The sequence below is a fragment of the Megalobrama amblycephala genome, linkage group LG19 (genome assembly GCF_018812025.1).
Source record: "Megalobrama amblycephala isolate DHTTF-2021 linkage group LG19, ASM1881202v1, whole genome shotgun sequence".
NCBI classification, from domain to species: domain Eukaryota; kingdom Metazoa; phylum Chordata; class Actinopteri; order Cypriniformes; family Xenocyprididae; genus Megalobrama; species Megalobrama amblycephala.
In genome coordinates this window covers 19861480-19885412 of record NC_063062.1, presented here as the reverse complement: position 1 = coordinate 19885412, position 23933 = coordinate 19861480, and the positions used below count along the sequence as shown (strand labels likewise).

General features: G+C 39.6%; 1 protein-coding gene across 3 annotated transcripts in view; it reads left to right on the top strand.

Annotated features, from left to right (window-relative positions):
- LOC125253857 (kielin/chordin-like protein) overlaps nucleotides 1–23933 on the top strand; it is an 87642-nt gene that overhangs the window by 38019 nt on the left and 25690 nt on the right. For all 3 annotated transcript variants that reach the window (XM_048168063.1, XM_048168064.1, XM_048168065.1), the window contains 10 exons: nucleotides 13–177; nucleotides 4333–4506; nucleotides 4998–5080; nucleotides 16640–16733; nucleotides 16972–17154; nucleotides 19644–19820; nucleotides 20151–20233; nucleotides 22563–22736; nucleotides 22876–23055; nucleotides 23633–23897. In XM_048168063.1, the coding sequence (XP_048024020.1) occupies nucleotides 13–177; nucleotides 4333–4506; nucleotides 4998–5080; nucleotides 16640–16733; nucleotides 16972–17154; nucleotides 19644–19820; nucleotides 20151–20233; nucleotides 22563–22736; nucleotides 22876–23055; nucleotides 23633–23897 (1578 nt within the window). The remainder of the gene's footprint in view (nucleotides 1–12; nucleotides 178–4332; nucleotides 4507–4997; nucleotides 5081–16639; nucleotides 16734–16971; nucleotides 17155–19643; nucleotides 19821–20150; nucleotides 20234–22562; nucleotides 22737–22875; nucleotides 23056–23632; nucleotides 23898–23933) is intronic.

The following is a 23933-nucleotide window of genomic DNA, read 5'->3' as shown; positions in this document are numbered from 1 at the left end:
GTATGTTTGTAGGATGTATAAGGAATGGCGTTCAGTATGAGGAAGGTGCCACCTGGACTGACGCTGACCAAAGATGTTCTTGTGTGAGGGGGCAGGTGTCGTGTAGTCGCCAACCCCTGTGCGGCGACCCCCGTGCACCGACCCCCGTGCCCTGCCCAAGACGCACCAGTTCAGCAGGTAAGAGAGAGAGAAGAAAAGACAAGACAAAGAAAGCAATTAAATTGAAAGATATTAAGGCCTACATAGTTGTCTACATAGACCAGCGGTTACATCTTAAGGCAGCATACACAGTAAAAGATAGAAAGTAACTGATTTAAATACAATTTTGACTAAAAAAAGAGAATTCAAATATACAGTATGCTGAATATATTTTGTAATAGGGCTGGACAATAATTCAATATCAATATATATCGCGATATAATTTTTTTCGATAACGGTGATATGATTTTTAAACACATTTCCGGTATTTCGATATATACATTACAGCATTTCTCACTGACTTGAGGCGCAGCGGTTAGAAAGAGCAGAACGCGATTGGCTATTTGCATGATGACTACACCACAGAGACACGCAGCCATCAGCCAGTGCTCAGCGTATCTATTGGTTAATATGGTTTAAAATAGCAACGTGGAAAACAGACAGACAGAGTTCAGATAATGTATGTTTCAGTCGACGGATGCGCAAAACGTTACAACAACGATAATCAAAAAGCGTGGACAAAACAGTCACTCTTTGTAAACTGTTAACAGCTAGTGCCGTATGCTCTAATGTCCAGTCATTTACGCCGTCATCACCCGGGTGTTGATAGCGCGCGAGCGCAGGTGAGACCTGAACAGCACACGTTGCTATCTGTGTTTAAACTAAACTCATTTAAGCCTTGCTGATTTAAACGTTCAAGAACAAGACGCGAAAGAGAACTCGCGTGCGCTGTGAGAAGATTTGTGTGTGCTCAATCCGAAGCGCGTACACGCTTATTTCAGTCAGCGCGCAAATACTGAGTTATCTTTCAAGTCTTTCGCTTCAGCGGCCAAATTCATACAGAAATTATGTCAACATGCCCGTCTTGTTGAGTATCCAAGCAAACATAGTCAGTTATGTCTTAAGTGAACGTATAACAGTCGAGAAAGACATCGCATGTGTAACAGTATATGTACTCAGGGCTGGGGAGTAACGAAATACATGTAACGACGTTACGTATTTAAAATACAAAATTTGAGTAACTGTATTTCGTTACAGTTACATTTTAAATATATGGTAATCAAATTACAGTTACATTCAAAAAGTATTTTAGATTACCAAAGTGATTACTTTGACTTTTAATGTCATTTATTTAATTTAATAAGCTATTAATGTAAGCTGTTTTAGGATTTGTAACCAACGAGCCAATGTTGATGATTCTCCGACTCTGTTTAAAAAAACGCGCGTGCAGCCTGTTCAGATATCAGCAACCTGCAGAGTGCAGACATGAGATCGCACTCAAAAATGGACGGGAAAACAGGGCATAACGCATTTCTCTAGTGGAAATTCAAATATAGTTTTACTTATATAAACATGAAAAAGGACGTACAGTAACATAGTGCAATGCAAGCTACGTCTACCTGCAACAAAACTTTTATTGGCTTCAGGATTCATCATCTAATCTGAAAAAGCATCTTGAGGTAGGCCTAAGCTGTTTTTGTTGTTTAAAAAATGTTATTTTCCTTATTTACTCCTTATTTTTGAGTTGAGCTTTACAGACAAACTTTAAATCTTAACATCTTTATTCTAAATGTTTAGGTAGCCTATATGGTGCGTGCGCGAGTTCATGATCAAAAATAGAGATGGAGTAGTCCACTGGTCATAAATCCAAAGTTTTTTTAGTTTTATTTTGGTCTATATTTCAGGCATGCAAACAAACTGCTTTGTAATAATTTCCCAAAATCTCAGGAAATATTTACTAAGTCTGTCAACAGGACGTTAACACAGGCACACGCTGAAAATGGACACATAGAGGAGAACAGATGCGGCAGCAGAGAAAATACTGCACCATGCACAAGCTCATTGTTCACGAAATATATGAAGAATAATATAAATATTAAATTATGATTGATATGAATGCATCTCTGAAGGGAACTGTCTTCAGAAAAGTTTTGATGCCTTTCCTTTTATCTCAGTATGAAGTAGCTTTGTGTATAGTGGTAACCATGGAAACGTTATATCACTGCTGTTCCATAAGCGCCACCTACTGTCAGAGAGTGAATTTGCGTCTCATTCAGTCCGTCTGCTGATTTAGTTTTGTGCAGGTGTCTTATGTAGCATAATTTCACAAAGCTAAAGTCAGACCATGCTGTTTTTGCTGTTAAAGGGTTAGTTCACCCAAAAATGAAAATTCTGTCATTTATTACTTACCCTCATGCCGTTCCACACCCGTAAGACCTTCGTTAATCTTCAGAACACAAATTAAGATATTTTAGTTGAAATCCGCTGGCTCCGTGAGGCCTCCATAGGGAGCAATGTCACTTCCTCTCTCAAGATCCATAAAGGTAGTAAAAACATATTTAAATCAGTTCATGTGAGTACAGTGGTTCAATATTAATATTATAAAGCCACGAGAATATTTTTGGAGCGCCAAAAAAAACTAAATAACGACTTATTTAGTGATGGCCGATTTCAAAACACTGCTTCAGGAAGCATCGGAGCACAGATGAATCAGTGTGTCGAATCTGCTATTCGGAGCGCCAAAGTCACGTGATTTCAGCCGTTGGCAGTTCGATCTGAATCATGATTCGAACATCAAGTTAATATGGTCCTTTGAGTATTTCAAAGTATTCCAAAGTATTTAGATTAAGTTACTAAACTTGAGTAATGTAACGAAATACGTTACAGATTACTTTTTAAAGCATGTATTTTGTAATCTGTAGTGAAATACATTGTAAAAGTAACCTTCCCAACCCTGTATGTACTGGATCGTGCATGTCTTAAAGGGGAAAAAAACTATTCCTGCTGCCTGTTTTTAATGTTAAATCAAACAACAAATAACAAAGAAATCACTCACTGCTCTTGACTGAATAGTTTTTGTAACTTCAATAATGATTCATCTTTATTTATTTTGTACAGTAAAGATAATATGCAGTGTTATTTTATATTTGATTACTTTATCCATTTTCTGTACCTGAAAACTACTGTTAGATACCTGAAAAACCTGAAAAGCACTGTTTATTTTATTTGAATATTTGCTTTATTGTACTTATTTGTGATGTTGCTTGTAGTTTGATTGTTTGTTCTTATTTTCTTTATTTTTATTTGACAGTAGTCCTATTTTTAGGGTCACGGTTTCGGTACGGTTCGTATGTGTTTGTGCTAATAGCACGTACCGAAACCGTGACCCTAAAACCGTGATACGAACCGAACCGTTGCACCCCTAGTGTCATCAGCACTCAACAACGTCCCTGCCCCAGCAATGTGTTTTTGTTATTTCTCACTGTTTTTTTATGTTTTTACTGTTCACAATCTTTATCTTGGCTGAAGCACTTTTGTTTTAATCTATATTAAGGATAATAAAATCAGCCTACATTATAGTTTAATGTTAAAGATATTAATATTACTAAAGTGAGTGAGTCTTATGTTTATTTTTTATGTTTGTATGAAGGCTAAATACAAATAAAAGCTGAACATAAATTTATTTGTACTGTTTTTATTTCTAAAGTATTATATAGTTTTATAAGAGATTTCATAGATTTGGCAAATTCATTTTTCAGATGTTTGTAGGTACAGACATCCATTGTGGCCGTTCTTGGCAGTTTTTCTGAGGCTATTATATAGTTCATATCGATATCGGAATTATATCGTATCGACCGAAATTAAGAATTATATCATGATATAAATTTTGGCCATATCGTCCAGCCCTATTTTGTAAACAGTGTGGCTTAATGAAATACATTTTTCAAATTTGGCTTCAAATGTTAAAATATATAACTTAAAATATAACTAAAATAATAATAATAATATATATCTGAAAACATCTGCATTTTAATTAGATTGGACTAATATCTCTCAGAACAATTCTCAATACTGAATAAAACGGGTATATCTTAAGTAGCGTTTTACTTGAAAGTTTCCACTGCAATCAGCTCGTTGCCATGCTTGCTTGGATTTCCTGATATATGTTTGCATAAAAGCCATGCTGCTTTAGATTTGCATAAGCTGTCTTATTTTCAAATTGTGAGTGTTCCTATAGTGCCTACAAATGCTGCCATGTCCAGGTACACCTTCACTAACTAACCTCAGATAACTTGGTCTTAGTGTGCACACTAACAGTTATTGTGTCCTCTTGCCAATTTCTTCCCTTTCAAGACTGTGAATATGAAAACCGCATCGTTACTAATGGAGATACATTTCCGAATCGTAATAATCAATGCGAGGATTGTGTTTGCACTGATGGACGTGTGGAATGTGGGAATCGTGAGTGTCCAAAGCCGAAATGCAACAATCCCCGGCCAGGGACGTGCTGCCAAAACAACTGCAATGGTGAGAGCCTTAAGCATCAAAATTGCTTTAGAACAAATTTTGATTTCACAAATAAACTTATTTTTTTATTTATCTTCATGCTTTACCTTAATGAAGGCACATTTTCCACAAGTTTGTCATCCTTTAATTGAACCAGTTCATTTAGAAAAGTTGTGAGTTTGAACAATTTGATAATAAACAACCAATAAAATGAAATCAACTATGTATGTTATAATATGTAATGAAGTCTAGAATAGAATATTAATTCATTAGGGGCAAATTTGCACACTATATTTTAATTATTGAATGCATTTTTGTCATGTCAGGTGGCCTGAAACCCTCTTAAATTGTAAATTGATTATTTTTTGTGTGCATTTGAATAGTCTCAAATTGCTGTCCATTCAATGTAATTTCTGTTTAGGAGAAATATTATATATACTGTATGAATTTTTTTTGAAAACCCTTGAGTATATGCAAACCAGTCACTTAAAGCTTCTCTCCCTTTCATTCAGGATGTAGATATGCAGGTAATGAGTATCCAAATGGAATGGAATTTCCACATCCAGTAGACAAATGCAGGACGTGCCGTTGCACCGTAAGTGTCTCTTTCTACTACGCTACGTTCAAATGTTTGGGGTTGGTGAGAAAGAAATCTCGTATGATCATCAAGGCTGCGTTTATTTTATCAAATATTATTACATTATTAATTTATTTAAATATTATACATTTATTTTAAACAACTGCTTTCTATGTTAATATATTTTCAAATGTAATTTATTGTTACGATCCCAGTTTCAAAGAAGAGCTTCTCATTCCCAGCCCCAGCACATACATGATTACATATATGATTAGTTCTAGTTTAATAGTTGTTTAGAAAAACTATCCTAGTTTGTCCTGCAAACTATGGGTTTTCTCATAGACTATTATAAAAGAAATGTTATTCTCTGGCCACGAGAATAACTGCCTATTATTACATTAAAGCGTAAAGCAATGTTGCAGAATCAACGTAGAAGTGACTTGTTTTTCTGAATGAGCAGCAGAACACTCGAGCATGAATATAATGTATTTAATATATGAAACTACTAATACAGAGGTTATACATCTAAATATGCACAGAGGATATACATATATACAAAAGCAAAAGTAAAGACAGAAAAAGAGAGAAGACAAGTAGCAAAACTTACAGACAATCCTTTGAGAGCCAGCAAAGAATCAGTATCACTTTGTTAGGTCATATAACTTATCGCATCTAAGATAGAGAGAAGCGGTACTTGCATGAATTTGCATGCTGAGTTTCAAAAAGAGACAGGTGATTCCGTGCGACTGCAGTTCGTTGGCTTCTTCCGTTTCCACGGGAAGATTTGAACTGAGGACTTGAAAGTTTGTTTCACTGGAGATGGTTGTCCCGAAGAAGAGGAGCGCGTGATGGAAGCGTGGTCGCCGAGACGTCCGGGAGATACATGCACGGGAGGGCGAGGGACAATTGAGAGACAAACGAGAGAAAAAGGAAAAATGCTTGTGCTTGTCTTTTAAGGAAGAACAAGCCAACACACCTCCTTGGGTGAAACAGCCAATGATAATGGTGCAATTTTGGCGGGCAAACTTTTTCTTTGTCTCGTCTTGCGGCTTGATTTGCATAATTTATGAAGTGTCAGATCGGAGTGTATTTTCTTCAAAGTACCATTAAAAGTAAAACAATGCATTTTACAGTAATGTGACATACATTGTTGAATAATGCATAAAGAGAGCTTTACAAAGAAACAACAGACATAAAAGGGGAGATACAGTTTATACTCAAATTTTATTGTTTAGTATGAAACTAACACAACTACAGTCATAGCTAAGCTTATACACTAGGGATACATACATGCAACTTGAAACAACGACGGGTACACTATGGCACAGTCATATTTTGTACATACAATCTTCATGCGTGTTTGTGTGTGTGTGTGTGTGTGTGTGTGTGTGTACGTGTATTGGAGTTTGTCGTCTGGAATGCAGTCACATAGCTTGCAGTAATTTGATCCGAGTTGACCACAATCGTTTGAAGTCACAAGGGAGAGAATTGGGAATCCATCGATACAGCCATAAAATGTGTCAAGCGGGTTGTTAATGTCCGCCAGGCCGGAGCCAATGTGAGATTTACAAACAAAAGTTCAAGGAGTTAAAACTTACATAGTTTATAGTTGGCCTGCTAATTTTTGATCCTGTGCAGACCTTACAGTTACCCCCTTCGACCAACAAAGTTCCCGTGTGGACCTCGTTGGACGGTAACAAAGTCGGATGGCACGTGGATCAGGATGGTCAAACAACAGGTGGTTCCTACTGGTCCTCTGTCCATCTTAGTGAGGCTGGGCATATTCTCCGGCTTGACACCTCCTCTCCTCTGTCTCCTTTTGAAGCCTCGAGGAAGGGCAGGCAGGCACTTGTCCTTCATCCCTTTGATCCCTTTGGATAGGATGAAGGCCGGACCCAGTATCAGTGTGTACTCAATTGCTAAGGAGGGCCAAAGGGCCATGTTGGTAGCAGTCCAAGCCTGGACTATCGGTGAGCTGGGTAGGATGGGCATTCGGGACAGTGCTTGGAGGGCTATGTAGGTGAGAGTAATGTTGATTAGCTGGGACCCCCCTTTCTCAATCCTCAGTTCCAGTTCTGGATCTAAGGTGAGGCACTCTTCACTTGAGAGATGGTACAACGCCAGATCGTCGAGTTGAAAGGTGGCACCTGGGGGTACCTGGATCCACATACTTTGGTTGGGTAGGCTGACACGAGTGGCAGTGTCGTGCTGATTGTAGGTCAGGGTGGCAGTGCGAGTGGGGGTGTTGACGAGCCATCGATCGCCCACCATCTTGGCTTGTGTTCCGATGACTCAGGTGCGAGGCTTGGCCTCGGCAGGGCAGCGGGTGTCGCTGATCATGGGCTGCAACTGGCAGATTCCTTCAGTGTTGTCTCTGAGGAATAGCTTGTCAGGGCAGAGGTAATGAATGTCTCTGGTCAAAATACACCTGTGCGAATTTGGAGCCCGGTATTTGGAGCTGTGGGTTGCTGTCGTGGTAGACTACCACATCTGAGGTGTGTATCTTGATATGGGTGTTACCTGGCCACAACCTGACATTGACCATGTCTTTGGGTCTGTAGATGTTATCTGATTCAATGATGGGTGGATTTAGGAGGAAGGCCACCTCATTCTGCTTTGGGTCAACGTGCAGTAGGATGGCACCACCCAGAGAGTAGGCGAGGTGGGCTGGAAAAGGCTCGGTGGGTTTGCCAGTAGCAAAGTCCAGCACAGTTTGTACAGGGTACGGGGGAATCCTATCCATAGCCACACTCTCCATGGAGGAGCTAACTTCCCGCAGCATGTCTGTCATCAGAGCTGTGACCGGCTGATTTTGGGCAAAGTTATTTTGGTAGACTGTAAACAGTTGCTTCATTGAGTTCACCGTTTGGTTCAGCAGGAAACTGTGAGTACGGAAAACCACCATAATGCCTTTCAAGGATTTGCCGATGGTTTGCAGGGTTTGACTCTGTGTTGTGAGTTGTTTTCTCAGCTGTGGGCTTAGCTCGTCGAGGTGCTGGTGAGTGGAGTAGGCTGTGATGAGGCTGGAGTCTCCCGGTTGGTACAGCAGGTGCAACGGAAGTGTCACCTGCCGCACCATCATTAGTTCAGCGGGAGACACCCGAGTTGACTCCTGCATGATGTCTGTGATGGCCATGAGCATCAGAGAAAGTTTTACATTCCAGTCTTTTTGGTTGACTGACCATGGAAACGTGACTCCTCTGCATTGCAGTGGAGCTCTGTGATTTGGGTTTGCAGGTTGTAATTGACAGCAAACCTGACATCCTCTGACATACTCTGCCACATCTTGCTGCATGCTGGGCCAGTACACCACTTGTTTTAATGTCTCATAAGTGGCTTTGGTACCATGGTGTCTGGCACATGGTGTGTTGTGGGCGTATATTAGCGTACCCCCCTTTTGGCCCTGTGGCACTACAAGCTTTGGCGCTGTGAGGTCATCAGGGACACAACAGAGAAAGTTTACTCCCACATCTCATGCAGTCGTTTGAGGCTAGGGGCCGCCGTACGATCAGATGCCGTGATCGGGAGGTTGGAGGGGTTTGAGTGGTGGTGTAAAACAGTTTGTATGGAAGTGTTGGAGATTTTAGTTGTTAGTGACAGTGGCAGTGAGGCAGGAACTGTTACAGGAACAGTACGCTGGCTGCAGGTTATTGCTGCCACACTAAGGGTGGGTGACTGGGGTGGGGGTGACCATAGATTGCCATGCAGTGCGCCACTCTTGGCAAGGGCATTAGTTTGGTCATTCACATCTTTGCCACGCCCTGGTTGTTTTGAGTGTCCTTTCACCTTTTCCCAGTATATGATCATGCCGCGTGTTTGGGTGATGTCATCACATGTTTGGAACAGGTGTTGATGTTTCACCGGCTTGTTGCTTTCAGTCTTGAAACCAGTTTGTTTCCAGCCCGGAAGATGGCATGTGAAACTAAGGCATAGTTTGAGTCTGTGCAAATGAGTTCTCTGATGTTATGGGCTGAGGCAACTTGAAGGGTTATGAGAGTAGCTGCTACTTCAGCATACTGCCATGACTGGGGACCCCGCCTGAAGTTCTGTGGTGGGCAGGGTTGGTTGTTTAACCATCGCACCCCTGCACCTGCCTATAGGATGCCCTCATGGTTGTAGGAACATCCATCGACGTAGGCAGTGGGCATACCTTGGCACGCATTCTCTTCAAAGTACCTGCGACAGGTTGGTTGTTGTTGTTGGGGTACCTTAATCTCCAGTGTCGAAGCTGGTGTGTTATCAGAGCAGTTTTGGCAGGCAGCCAAACCGTCGCCCCGTCCAGACTTGTGGTTTCTGGCATGTTGTGACAGTGGCACTTGCTGGTTCAACTTCCTGAAGTCGATGGTGGGTCGCCACTTGCCGTCTGGTTTGACAATGGGCCAGATGGGGGCTGAATAGGTGCTGTTGTATGGGCAGATAACACCTTTTTCTTCCATGGAACTAATAATCTTCTGCACTGGTTCATGTGAGGCGATGGGAATTTTGTACTGCCTGACGAATGTGGGAGGAGCATTTGGGTGTGTTGGAATGTGCACCGTGTGAAGTTTAGTGAGGCCACAGTCTAAAAAGTCTTTGGCAAATGACACTTTGAATTTGTTCAGGACCTGTCTGAGTTTTTGACAGTCTGCATCATTCTTCAGGGCATCTGCATCTTTCAGAATTTGTTGGACTTGAGGCTCAAACCCTGGGAATGGCTCCTCCGTTGTGGTGTCAGCTGTCAGGTTGGCTGTCAGAGGTGCAGCGCTTTCCTGAGTTTCGCAGACAGGCTGGTTAGAGACTGTGTACACTGCAAGGTGTTGGTCCTCCAACAGCTCCGTTCTGCACACCTGTTCTGTGGGTACCGGCATGATGGAAGTGATGGAGATGATCTTGAAGGGTGCTGTGAACACTGTGTTGTCTGAGCTCCCTTCTGGGACCATTACAGCTGGTATTGAGCCAATGGCTGGTAACCTGAGTTCAAAGTCATGGAAGTCGTGATTCACTAGCCATCCTAGATGGTGGGCCTTAGAAATTCTGATGTCTGTGGCCATGCAGTCGTTGAGCAAATTATGGACTACACTGGAGGACACTTCATTGAGGGGTGTGGCTTCCAGAGTGAGTCCAAGTTCCACGCCTTCAGGTGAAAGTTGGAAGGAGCCCAGCGTGTAGTTTAGGGTTTGACCACATTGCATGTTGAGCCAAACAGCAACCCCTTTGGTGTAAGCTGGTACTACAGCTTCCTGTATGTTGACCAGGATGCAGACCTCTGGGATGGTCTGGCCTGACAGGAAGTTTTCATTGTTGACAGGAGCAACAGGGGGCTGTAAAGTCATTGGGGCCCACACCACCTCATTAATAATGTCCACATGAGCTTTAGGGTGCATCAGGAGGTCCGGCTGTAAGACATTTAGCTCACATCTTTGTGATTTGAGAGTCTGATTTTGTCTCTTAGCTCCATCTCTCAGTCTTTCAAAAAGGTTAGGGCAGGTTTTCAGGCAGTGATCAGAGACTGAATAACTGGTTTGATTTTCTACAGTCTTTTCAGAAGCAGTCCTCTGCTTGGCATAAGCTTCGTGGACCAAGTCTCGCAGCTGCTGAGTAGACATACTGCATGGGCAGGCCAAGGCTCCCAGATGATGACTCAACGCAGGGTGCAGATTACGGAGAAACAAGAGTTTTGAAGATGATATCTTCCTCCATTCCTGGCTTGTTACGTGCTCCGAAGTAGGCCCTTTGCAGTCTGTTGTAGTATGTTTGTGGGTTTTCCAGTCGGCCCTGTTTAAGGTCCATGGCAGCAGGGAGCCCATGGTCCGATTCAGGGTCAGAAAACTCTTGGATAAAAGCCTGTCACAGTTGCTGGCAGTTGGGTTTGACAGCTGCTGGTGAAGGTTCTTGGACGCTGGACGTCTTGGGCAGTGGACTTTTAACCCCCTTTTGAACTAGGGATTCTTGACTTGCCACGGGAATCTCTGTGATGTGTGTTTCCCCTCCCATTCCACTTTGCAGTTCTCTGTAACGAGTATCAAGTTCATCTTTTAAATAGTCTCTTTGTTGTTTCAGAGCAATGACTTATTTTCGGGCCTGTTTAAGATGATTTTCACAGGCCCTGACTTTAGCGTGTCTTTCTTTCAGCACAGTCTCTGCTCTGGCTAGGAGAGCTTCACCTTGTTGGAGTTTGTCGTCCAGCTGCTCATTGCTCAGGTGCTGGAGGTCCACAGCGGCGTTGGTCAGGAACGTGCTGGTTAGGGTGCACAACCAGGTCTCGAGATGGTCCCAGTGGGTTCCGGGGCTGTATGCTCTGAACACATTGGCTTGCTATTGGTGAGAGAAAGACAGCACAAATAGAATCAATGCAAGCACGCGCAGAACTAACGAGTTACGATAATACATGATTAGATAATTCTTGTGCGTGATTCCGGTTAACTGGTGCAGACAGTTAGTGGAATGTAGGCTAGACACTTATTGTCGATAGCCGAGAATGACCACGTGAGCCAATTTGTGTGGGTGATTGCCGGATTTAAATAAAGATTTTGACAGGCGGTAGCTCTACGAGTCCTCTAATGACTCTGGCTGCTCGGTCGTCTATCTATTATTCAGCTTCCGTGATGGCTCTCACAGGCTCTGCCTTTATGTGAACTGAAAGAAACAAACACAGCAGAAAAGCAAATAAAACAGAACAGGATGGATGCAATTAATGAGAAACAGAACAATAAACAAATAAAAGGGAATAAAATAGAACAGAAATAAAATAAGAACAGGAAGGGCTAGAGGGGAGAAGTGAAACTTAAGCTTCCTACCACGGCAAGGGTTTATGACAGGGCCAGACGAGGGCACTGTCGTGTTATAAAAGAGGGCTGGTATGGCTTAAGAGTAAAAGGGTTGGCCAGCACTTAAATGATCAGAGAATATCTAACATTCTGTGGCTTTCAATAAGTGAATGGACTGTATGTCATTAATCTAGGCCTGGGGTGAATTGTGATTGCTCAGATAAGAACTCAATGGCGGGGGCGATCTTTCCTAGACGTTCCAACACTCGACTGCGGTGTCCATGGGCACCCTGTCCCCTTTGTAGCACAATGCAACCTCTCAAACAGTGACTTTTAGCACAATTGGTAGATTTGCAAATGTACTCAGGTGAGGTGTTTTTTTGCCAACGGCCAGATTGACGGGTCAAAATTGAGTTTTCCCTGAACCCAGAGTCTGTCCCCTCAATGGGCAGTTACTCCAAATGGGCGGTTCTGTCGTGCAGAAGCCTGAACAGGGAAACTAAACAGAATTGCCTTTGTTGTCAACCTGGACTCGTTGCCTTCCCTGCACCTAAAATACCCAATTGCTGATGTCCCGCGGGTTGCCTGTAGTACGTAGGTTGTCCACAATTCACACACAGCCAGTGCTGGGTCCGCCAGGCCAGGTGACTCCACTCACTGGAACTCACTGAAACAACCGTCAACTCACCACCGAGCACTAGAGGGGTACTATCTGCAAGTACACAAATGGTCAAGTAAACACAACTTAATTGTAAATCTAAATCTCAATTTAAATCTTGTTTAAACCAAATTTAAATAATTAAGTGTGTGGTGCAAAAGAATAGGGGTCTAAAATGACAGTTAGAATGACTGGCTAAAAGAAGAACAGAAATAAACAATAAGGCAAAGTAAAAACAGTTCCGAGGCACTTGATTCAAATTTGAATTAAACTCTGTTTAAATGAATTTAAATTAGTGCATAGAATAACAGAATGGGAGGAAACGAGAGGAGAAAGCCTTCCCTATTGAGAATTCCCTAAAGGGGGAGTGCTCCTTGATGAGCAAACCTAACTGATGACACCACTTAATTTTAACCTTCAATTAAACGTTGTTTAATAAGTGTATAAGTGTATAAAATAAGGGAGGCTTGGATGTGAGAATGCTATTACCAGCAAATAAAATATAGGGTACGGAAATAAATGCGAATAAAATAAAACAGTAAGTAATCAAAAGGAATGAATTTCCAAAGTAAAAATAATTCAAGAGAGAAAGAGAAAAAAATAAAATAAAATAAAAGTAGAATAAAGTAAAAATGTAAAACAGGAAAGGGAGAGAAAAAAAAAAAAAAAAAAAGAAAAACGCCAAGGGGAGGGAATTGACTTATCTGGGGGAGTGTCCACAAGGGGGAGCACTTCCAGATAGTGAATTCTCTTGTTGGAAGGGAAACTTAATTCAAATTAAAATTTTAAACATGTTTAAACTAATTTTAAATCAGTAAACCACATTCCAAATACAATCGAGAAGGATAACCAACAACAACAAAAAAAAATTATAACAGCAAGCAAAATTAAAGTAGCCAAGGGGAAGTTGGAAACAATTCAGATCAAGGTATGGAGAGCAGAGCTTACCTAGAACACCCACATGATGGCGTTAATGAGTCCACACAACAATGACATAGGGAGGTGTGCCACACACCTGAACAGGCTGCCCTCTGTCGTTTAGTCAGAGGTACTGCATCTACCTACTTTAAACTCGTGATTTTTTTTTTAAATTAGCACGCCTGTGGAGATCTGACTCGCTTACGGCTGATTTAACTGCAACTATCACGGGTACAATATTTAGAATCTCAGCGGATTCTTTTGTGCCAGTTCACTGGACACTAATACGCACCTTTATCACGGGTACACAATTTTGGGGATTACACAAATATGTAACTTTGCAGGATTTCTTCGCTGCGTTATAAATCAACACTGGATCAGGGTGTTGATAACTCCCAATTTTACACATCAATTGGATAAATCAGATAAACTGTTTTTCAGATTAGATTTGCACTAGGTAACATTATTGGTTAGCTACGCCAATGATTTACCAAGGGAGCGAGGTGCTGTTTTGGATTATCGGACAACACAATAATTCAAATTTAATAGCGCTACGAATTATGAGGCCTTCTGAGAGAGAGGGGGAGAAACTCGTCCCAAACTATCTTTTAAATCACGCTGAACAACGATTTCTTCGTTTTATTCAAGCAGAAATTAATATTAAAGGTGCCCTAGAAACAAAAATTGAATTTACCTTGGCATAGTTGAATAACAAGACTTCAGTACATGGAAAAGACATATATTGAGTTTCAAACTCCATTGCTTTCTCCTTCTTATGTAAATCTCATTTGTTTAAAAGACCTCCGAAAAACAGGCGAATCTCAACATAACACTGACTGTTATGTACCAGTCGGGATCCTTAATATGTACGCCCCCAATATTTGCAAATGCCAGCCCATGTTCAAGGCATTAGACAAGGGCAGCCAGTATTAACGTCTGGATCTGTGCTCAGCTGAATCATCAGACTAGGTAAGCAAGCAAGAACAATAGCGAAAAATGGCAGATGGAGCGATAATAACTGACATGATCCATGATTACATGATATTTTTAGTGATATTTGTAAATTGTCTTTATAAATGTTTCGTTAGCATGTTGCTAATGTACTGTTAAATGTGGTAAAAGTTACCATCGTTTCTTACTGTATACACGGAGACAAGAGAGCTGTCGCTATTTTCATTTTTAAACACTTGCAGTCTGTATAATGCATAAACACAACTTCATTCTTTATAAATCTCTCCAACAGTGTGTAATGTTAGCTTTAGCCACGAAGCACAGCCTCAAACTCATTCAGAATCAAATGTAAACATCCAAATAAATACTATTCTCACATAATCCGACGCATGCATGCAGTATGCATGACGAACATCTTGTAAAGATCCATTTGAGGGTTATATTAGCTGTGTGAACTTTGTAAATGCACTGTATTATAGTCGCGAGCTCGGGGGGGCAGGGAGCGCGCGATTTAAAGGGGCCACGTGCTGAATAATGATGCCCCAAAATAGGCAGTTAAAAAAATTAATTAAAAAAAATCTATGGGGTATTTTGAGCTGAAACTTCAAAGACACATTCAGGGGACACCTTAGACTTATATTACATCTTGTAAAAACTGGTTCTAGGGCACCTTTAAACTGTGTTGCAAAGAGATTGTCGCCCTTTTGCATATACAAGTTTGAATATTAATGGACTGCAGTTTATTTTAAACGGTCAACAATTGACTACAGTGTTTAGACACAAATAGCAGTTTGTTAACGTTTTTCAGAGTGAGGAATGCGTTGCGTCTTGTCTCACTGAATAGAGTGCGCATAAACATCAAATCACACAGATTGTGCTCACGCACAAAACCAGGTTTAAAACATTGCTTGCGTATCTCCACTAAAATTAATATCTGTAACGTATCACGGTATTTAATCAATTAGCTCAAATCAGGGGTGAAATATATATAATAAATCATAACGCCTTATGATTAATTATGATAGAGATCGACCCAAGAGGGAATTATGCACATATATTGTGAATTAATTACAAAGGATTTTAATCAATTACATATATGATTAGTTCTAGTTTAATAGTTGTTTAGAAAAACTATACTTAAACACAGTTTATAGTTGGCCTGTTAATTTTTGATCCTGTGCAGACCTTACAATTGCCACAATTTGTCAAATAATTAGCCAATTCCATTCGTCATTACTGCAAATAAATGACTATCCATTATGACTAGGGATGCACCGATACCGATTTTAACAAACAATTATTGGCCGATACCGATATTTGTCACTTCCTGTGTTTTGAAATTTTGTCATGAAAATAGATAGCATTTTGATTATGTTTTAAATCAGCAAAGTTCAAAAACACCTGCATTAAATTATACTAGCAGGTTTATTACTGCACCATCAAATAATTTCTAATGAACATCGATTGGATCCATTTAACATTCAACAGGCCTACGTAAATACAACTGAACATAGATATATATGAAATAAACAGTAGGTAGGTTTAATGGTCCCACTTTATATTAGGTGGCCTTAATTACTATGTACTTACATCAAAAAATAAGTACAATGTACTTATTGGGTTAATATTGAATTGCAAAACACTTTTGCTGCTATCGAGGTGGGATAGGGGTAAGGTTAGGGAAAGCTTTGGTGGTATGGGTAGGTTTAAGGGTAGGGGTAAGGTGTAAGGGATGGGTCAACAGTATAATTATAAATGTATTTACAGAAATTAATTAGTGATGTAATTACAAGCAGGTGTTTTTAAAATGTAAGTACAATGTAAAAACAGGTATGTACACAATAAGTGCATTGTATCATATGATTAATTTAAATGTAAGTACATAGTAGTTAAGGCCACTTAAAGGATTAGTCCACTTTTAAATAAAAATTTCCTGATAATTTAAAAAAATGCAACTGTATATGCTTTATAAACACAAATTATCGCCTTGCACGTGCTTCCGCTTGCCGCATTCTTCAAAATGCTTACGCTGTATTTCCTATGCCTTTCCTATTCAACTTATGGAACGAACGCGGCACCAGTTTAGTTTTTTTCCGTAAGTAGAATATGGAAGGCGTAATATCTGTGTGTTTATTTTCAGAATCTTTGATGAATAGAAAGTTACTGTGACTTTTGATCAATATAATACATCCTTGCTGAATAAAAATATAAAGAAAAAATCATACTGACCCTAACTTTTGAACTGTAGTGTACATCCACACATATCAGAGTCATACTGTAGATCTGTGTTGTGTTTGTCTGTAGAATGGTAACGTCCAGTGTCTGATGAAGCGATGTCCAGCGGTGAATTGTGCTGATTCGTTCATTCAGCCAGGAGAGTGCTGCCCCCAATGTCCAGGTCACACTTCTGCTCTTATTCCACAATCACGTCACATCTGAATCACCTTAATTACAAGTTGACAATTTAAAGATTGTACTCTAAGCTGTTTACATGCAATTTACTACTCAGCATCTCAAAATTCCCGTAATTCCAACATGATGTGACACACCCTTACACCGCCTTGTACTGTGTATATCCGTAAAGGTGTTTGTTTGAGTGTATGTAGATGTAAATGTGTTTATCTCATTCCTTACAGCACCCCCTGCTGACTGCTATGTTGAAGGACAGCGTTACAGACACATGCAGCAGTTCTACCATCCTATTAACAGATGTCAATTATGCTCCTGCACCAATGGGATGATGAGATGCCAGCACAGGCCCTGCCCCTCTGCCACCTGCTCTCATCCCATAATTCAAGAGTGCTGTCGCACATGTGATGGTGAGACACTTCATAAAAAGGTGTCATCAACAAATACTGATATGTAGAGAGCAGTATTTATATTTATACATGTATGTATATGTGTATATGTACACTACCGTTCAAAAGTTTGGGGTCAGTACAATTTTTTCTTTTTAAGAAATTAATACTTTTATTTAGCAAGGGTGCATTAAATTGATCATAAGTGACAGTAAAGACATTTATAATATCAAAAGATTTCTACTTCAAATGAATGTTGTTCTTTCTATTTATCAAAAACTGTATGTACTGTATTTTGTTCAAATAAATGCAGCCTTGGTAAGCATAAGTGACTTCTTTCAAAAACATTAAAAAACGTTCAGACCCTTTTGAACGGTACCATAAAATATATCACTTTAGAATGTTACCTATATACAGTTGAAACCAGATATTTACATACACTTCAGAAAACTTTTTTTTCTATACATTAAATCAGAGTAAACTTTTTCTGTTTTAGATCAATAAATATTTTATTATTTTATTTTTTTGGGATTTTTAAAAATATTTTTTGCATTTGTTAAATGTCAGAATCGAGCGAGGGAGAATTTTTATATATTTTTCTTATCACTTTCATCAAAGTCAGAAGTATACATGCACTAAGTTTATTGTGTCTTTAAATGAAAAGAAAACTCCAGATGATTCCATTCTGAGCTTCAGAAGCTTCTGATAGGTTAATTGATTCCATTTGAGTTAATTGGTGTGCATCTGTGAATGCATATAAAGGCACACCTCAAACACAGAGCCTCTTTCTTTGATATCATGGGAAAATCAAGAGAAATCAACCAAGACATCAGGAAATAAATTGTGGACCTCCACAAGAGTAGCTCATCCTTAGGTGCAATTTCCAGATGCCTGAAGGTCCCACGTTCATCCATTCAGACAGTAATACGCAAGTATAAAAAACATGGGAATGTACAACCATCATACTGCTCAGGAAGGAGACAGATTCTGAGTCCCAGAGAGGAACGTTTTTTGGTGCGAAATGTGCGAATCAACCCCAGGACAACAGCAAAAGACCTTGTGAAGATGCTGGCTGAAACTGGCAAGACAGTGTCATTATCCGCAGTAAAACGAGTCCTGTACCATCATGAGCTGAAAGGTTACTCTGGGAGGAGAAAGCCATTACTTCAAATCCACCATAAAAAAGCCAGATTACAGTTTGCAACTGCACATGGGGACAAAATCTTAATTTCTGGAGACATGTCCTGTGGTCTGATGAAACAAAAATGTATCTGTTAATAATGATAACCGGCATATTTGGAGGAAAAAGGGCGAACCTTTGAAGCCTCAGAACACCATCCCAACTGTGAAGTATGGGGGTGGTAGTATAATGTTGTAGGGCTGCTTTGCTGCAGAAGGGACTGGTGCACTGCACAAAATAGATGGCATCATGACAAAAGAAAATTATGTGGATATATTGAAGCAACATCTGAAGACATCAGCCAGGAAGTTAAAGCTTGGGCGCAAATGGGTCTTCCAAATGGACAATGACCCCAAGCATACCTACAGATTAGTTACAAAGTGGCTTAAGGACAACAAAGTCAAGGTATTGGAGTGGCCATCACAAAGCCCTGATCTCAATCCCATAGAAAATTTGTGGGCAGCATTGAAAAGGCAAGTGCGAGCAAGAAAGCCTACAAACCTGACCCAGTTACACCAGTTCTGTCAAGAGGAGTGGGTCAAAATTCCAGCAAACTATTGTAGAAAGCTTGTGGAAGGATACCCAAAACGTTTGGCCCAAGTGAAATTTCAGGGCAATTCTACCAAATACTAAGGAAGTATATGTATACTTCTGACTTTGATGAAAGTGATAAAAAAAATACATAAAAATTCTCCCTCGCTCGATTCTGACATTTAACAAATGCAAAAAATATGTTAATATTTATTGATCTAAAACAGAAAAAGTTTACTCTGATTTAATGTATGACAGTAAAAAAAAAAAAAGTTTTTGTGTTTTTTTCTGAAGTGTATGTAAATATCTGGTTTCAACTGTACATGTGTGTATATATATATATATATATATATATATATATATATATTTATATGCGCTACCATTCAAAAGTTTAGGGTCGGAAAGTTTATATACGTAAAGTGTGTCTGTGTCTGACTTCGGCCATGCAGGCTGTCTGTATAATAGGAAGGAACACGCTAATGGCGCTACATTTGAGGATACATCAGACCCATGCAGGACGTGTGTTTGTCATGACGGGACAGTCACATGTAACCGTAAACAATGTCCGCGCACCGCCTGTCCTTTCCCTGTACAGGGCAAGTGCTGCCCACAATGCGATGTTACGTGTTTGCATATATTTATACACAATTATGTGAATATTTGCGTGATGTACAGGAAATTAAAAGAATTGAGTATTATTAGTGGCTGTTTAAGTGTCTTATATATTACAGTATGTAATTGAATCGATATTATTATTATTATTATTATTATTATGAGTTGTATTTTTTTTTTTCTTCAGGGTGCATGTATGGTGGTGTGGAGTACCAGAATGGTCAGGAGTTTGCAGACCCTGCTGATCACTGTGGTCAATGCATGTGCAGGGATGGTCATGTGACCTGCAATAAGAGGCAATGTCACAACCCGGGATGTAGTTACCCCGTCATTCGGCTGGACCAGTGCTGTCCTGTGTGTGATGGTACTGTATTACACTGTCTACAGACAAAGTGCACTTTTAGCAGAAATACAATTTTACAATCAATTCTCTTCTGATTAAAATGAGAACTAAGTATTGATGACTCATCCTGCACTACAATGATTTTTGTCCAATTAGATGCTTTTTAGAATGAGAATGCCCCTCCCCTTCATAAAACCTGCAAGTGACTTGCAAGTTGCAAATTAGGGTTCATGGCTGTGGTATAAACTAAAACATATGACCCTCACATTGATAAGTGTGTGTGTGTGTGTGTGTGTGTGTGTGTGTGTGTGTGTGTGTGTGTGTGTGTGTGTGTCTGTGTTTATTGCACAGGCTGTCAGTTTGAGGGAAGAGTTTATGCAGATGGTGAGACATTCCAATCACCCAAAGGATCATGTGAGGAGTGCAGGTGCTCTGTAAGTACACACACAAACAGAGTGATAATTATGTTTTGTTTTGTTTTGTTTTTTTAAATTTTAAAGGGGACCTATTATGCAAAATTCATTTTTACATGGTGTTTGAACATAAATTTGTGTCAGCAGTAGTGATGGGAATCGTAAGAAATTTTCCGGTTCCGGTTCCGATTCCGGTTCTGCCTAACGATTCCGGTTCCGGTTCCATTAAAATAATTAAACATTTTTATTATACTTGTTAATTAAACACTTTTATTAAACATGTTTATTATACTTGTAAAATGAGTTTAACAGACTGCTAATCTCATATTTGCTAACATTTTACAATAAGGTTCATTAGTTAACATAAGTTAACTACATTAACATGAAATAATAATGAACTGCATTTCTACAGCATTTATTAATCTTTGTTAATGTTAATTTCAACATTTACTAATAAATTATTAAAATCAAGAGTTGTGTGTGTTAACATTAGTTAAAGGCAGGGTAGGTAAAAAATGTATAAAAAACTTTTTTTTCAAAATTTGTTTAAACTTTATTTATATATCAATACATATTTAAAATGTAAGTACTCTGAAAAAGAAAGTATAAAAATCGAGTGTCTGTAGACCTCTCACGACTGTTTTAAAGACAGCTCATTATTTCCATTCACTCCACCCCCTCCCTTCTGGGCTCCTTCCAAAGCCACGCCCCCAAAACGCATGAATGTGCGACTCCGACCACTGAGCTGGAAGACGCATTATTTACCTGAGACGAGCGGAGAGGAAGGAGCGCAGTGCATGTAGTGACATCATGTCAGAATCACATGTAATAAAAATAACTTTATAATTATGAAGATAAACATAATTTAATTCGCTAACGAGTTAGTTATCTATAAGGCAAAGCTAAAAACAGGTTGCATGATACACGTTTTTCCATTACCATCATTTGCACTGTGATGAAGATGAATTTCGTGTAAGATTCATAACATATACGTTGTTCTACAGATAAACAGAGTAACATACACTCAAATATCAACTCACAACTGCATTGCAGACACAAAATAATAACACACACATACAACAAAGTGTGTACGACACACACAGATACAAGATAAAGACATCAGTAAACATAGGTAGAGAATATAAAAACAAAACAAAGGCGAAAAAAAACGTGCAGGTAAACTTACAGGTGAACATGGTAAAAGAGTTAGACAGAGGGTAAATATAGTTCTAAGAAAAGTTCCTAGATGCGGAGTAACGTTAGGCCTACTATCTGTTAAACATGTATTTAGTTATCTAAAGCAAAATTATGCACAATTCAACACTATAGCTATCATCTTGAGCTAGGCCTATAGATTATTTATCGTCTCTACTACGGCTCGCTAAGTAATGTTATGTTAGCTATATTACGCAGCTACGTGTGCTAATGACACATGCTTCATGAAAAAATAAACAAAAAAATATGTATGATCAAAATACAAAAAGAAAGATTTACCTGTCCAGCAGAAATAAAGCCATCAAGGAGTCACTTTTCAGCCCCTTGAGTTCCCTCAGTTCTCGCCATCGCTGGAGAGCCACGCCGATATTAACTCGCGTTTTATTTCTTTGTTTATCCAAAGACTTTTTGTTCATTGCCTTTTCTTGTACTGTTACTGTCTTCCTTTTTTGCCTGGTTTGCCTTCACTAACTGCATAGGCCGGTACTGTGAATTTTGCTTGCTGTTTCTCTGCCATTGTTTTGGTATTCCTAGGATCCATGCCTCTTGAATTCCCCAAATCAAACGTGCGCGCGCAAGTGGGCAGGTCATGTGTGGCAAAAGGGTGGTTGCCATGGTTGCGAGAGAGTGACAGCCGCCTAAGCCAATCCTATGTTTCGTCCCGGATGGAAATAATGAGCTGTGTTTAATACAGATTAAACGGTCTAGAGTCACTCGATTTTTATACTCTTTTTATCAGAGTTCTTACATTTTAATTATGTATGTATATATATATAGAAAGTTTAAACAAATTTGGAACAAAATTTCTTACCTACCCTGCCTTTAATGCACTGTGAAGTAACATGATCAAACTATGAACGGCTGTATTTTTATTAACTAACATTAACAAAGATTAACAAATACAGTAACAAATGTATTACTCATGGTTAGTTCATAAATGAACCTTATTGTAAAGTGTTAAACATTTGATACCTCAGTTTTTATCTGTCATTCTCTCTATCATTCTGTACATCGTTCTGTCATTATGTCTGTCATGCTATCTATCGTTATATCTGTATATAATTGATCAAAGGTAATTACGTTTTAGATGAGTTTGTATGTGAATTAATGGTGGGGCTGGATGTTTTTTGTTTAGAGAGGTGAGGTTCAGTGCTCTCCTAAAAGCTGTCCCGAGGTCTTCTGCCCTAACCCTCGGCGGGACCCCTGCACATGCAATGTGTGTGAAGGCTGTCTATACCGCGGTCGCGAATGTGGAAATGGAGAACGCTTCCCTAATCCCAATGATCCCTGCCAGGGCTGTATTTGCCTGGTACACAAATAAACACCACACTGTTACCATACCTGTAGTTGATCTTCATTTTGAACCGTATATCATTATACATTTTTTTTGTGAAATGTTACTAAGTTGTAGTTTTACTTAACATATACTGTGTTGTGTATGTGTGTAGAATGGAAGTGTATCATGTACACCCGTGTCTTGTCCGAAAGCACCCTGCAAGTGGCCAGTGCGTCTTCCAGGTGAGTGCTGTCCTGTGTGCACAGGGACATGTGAACACCTGGGACAGGTGCATGAGAATGGTGCCACATTCACCCCACCCAACGACCGCTGCTCTACCTGCATATGCCAGGTGAGACCACTGATGTATATGTGTACATTTACCATAGTATCACAAAAATACACTAGTTACTTCTCTGATTGTCACAATGATAATTTTTTTTCATGATTTTATGCTAGCAACAATGAAATAACAAAAAAGTGCCCTTAAATACCATGTTTTTTCAACATAATATAGTGCTTACTATAGAGTTACAGTTAGGGTTAGGGTTTGGTTTAGGGTTAGTTACTTGTAATTATGCATAATTTACTGTTATTACTTGTAGTAGTAAGTACATGTAGTAATGTGTAACTATGGCACTGTAAAATAAAGTGTTACCAAAATATCAAATAAAAATTATTATAAAATAAAATAAAATGTAAAATGAAAAAAATTCCATTGTATTAACATTTTTTTGGCATGTACTATGTACTATAATGTGTTCTGTCTTGAGTATAATGCATATACCATAGTACTAAATGTACATGAATATGGTAATCAAACAGTTACATTATATACTGTATATCAATATATCAAGCTCTTACCATCTGATACCATCACCATACCATACTACCAACATTTTTTTGCGTAATGCATTTGTGTTTTCCAGAGTGGAGACGTGTTCTGTGAGAAGAAGTTGTGTTCTCAGCAGTGCACACATCCGGCGCACTATAGGAACTGTTGTCCGGTATGTGATGACTGTCTGTTTGAAGGGCAGAAGTACGGAAACACACAGACGTTCTACGTCCCCTCGGACCCCTGCAAGCGCTGCGTGTGTCATAGTGGCTCTGTTACATGCACCGTGGTTGCCTGTCCTGTGGTTTCCTGCCAGAACCCCGTCACCCCACCGGGACAGTGTTGCCCACAGTGCAGAGGTCAGTGTGTGTCCACAGACTCCACACATGTGAGGT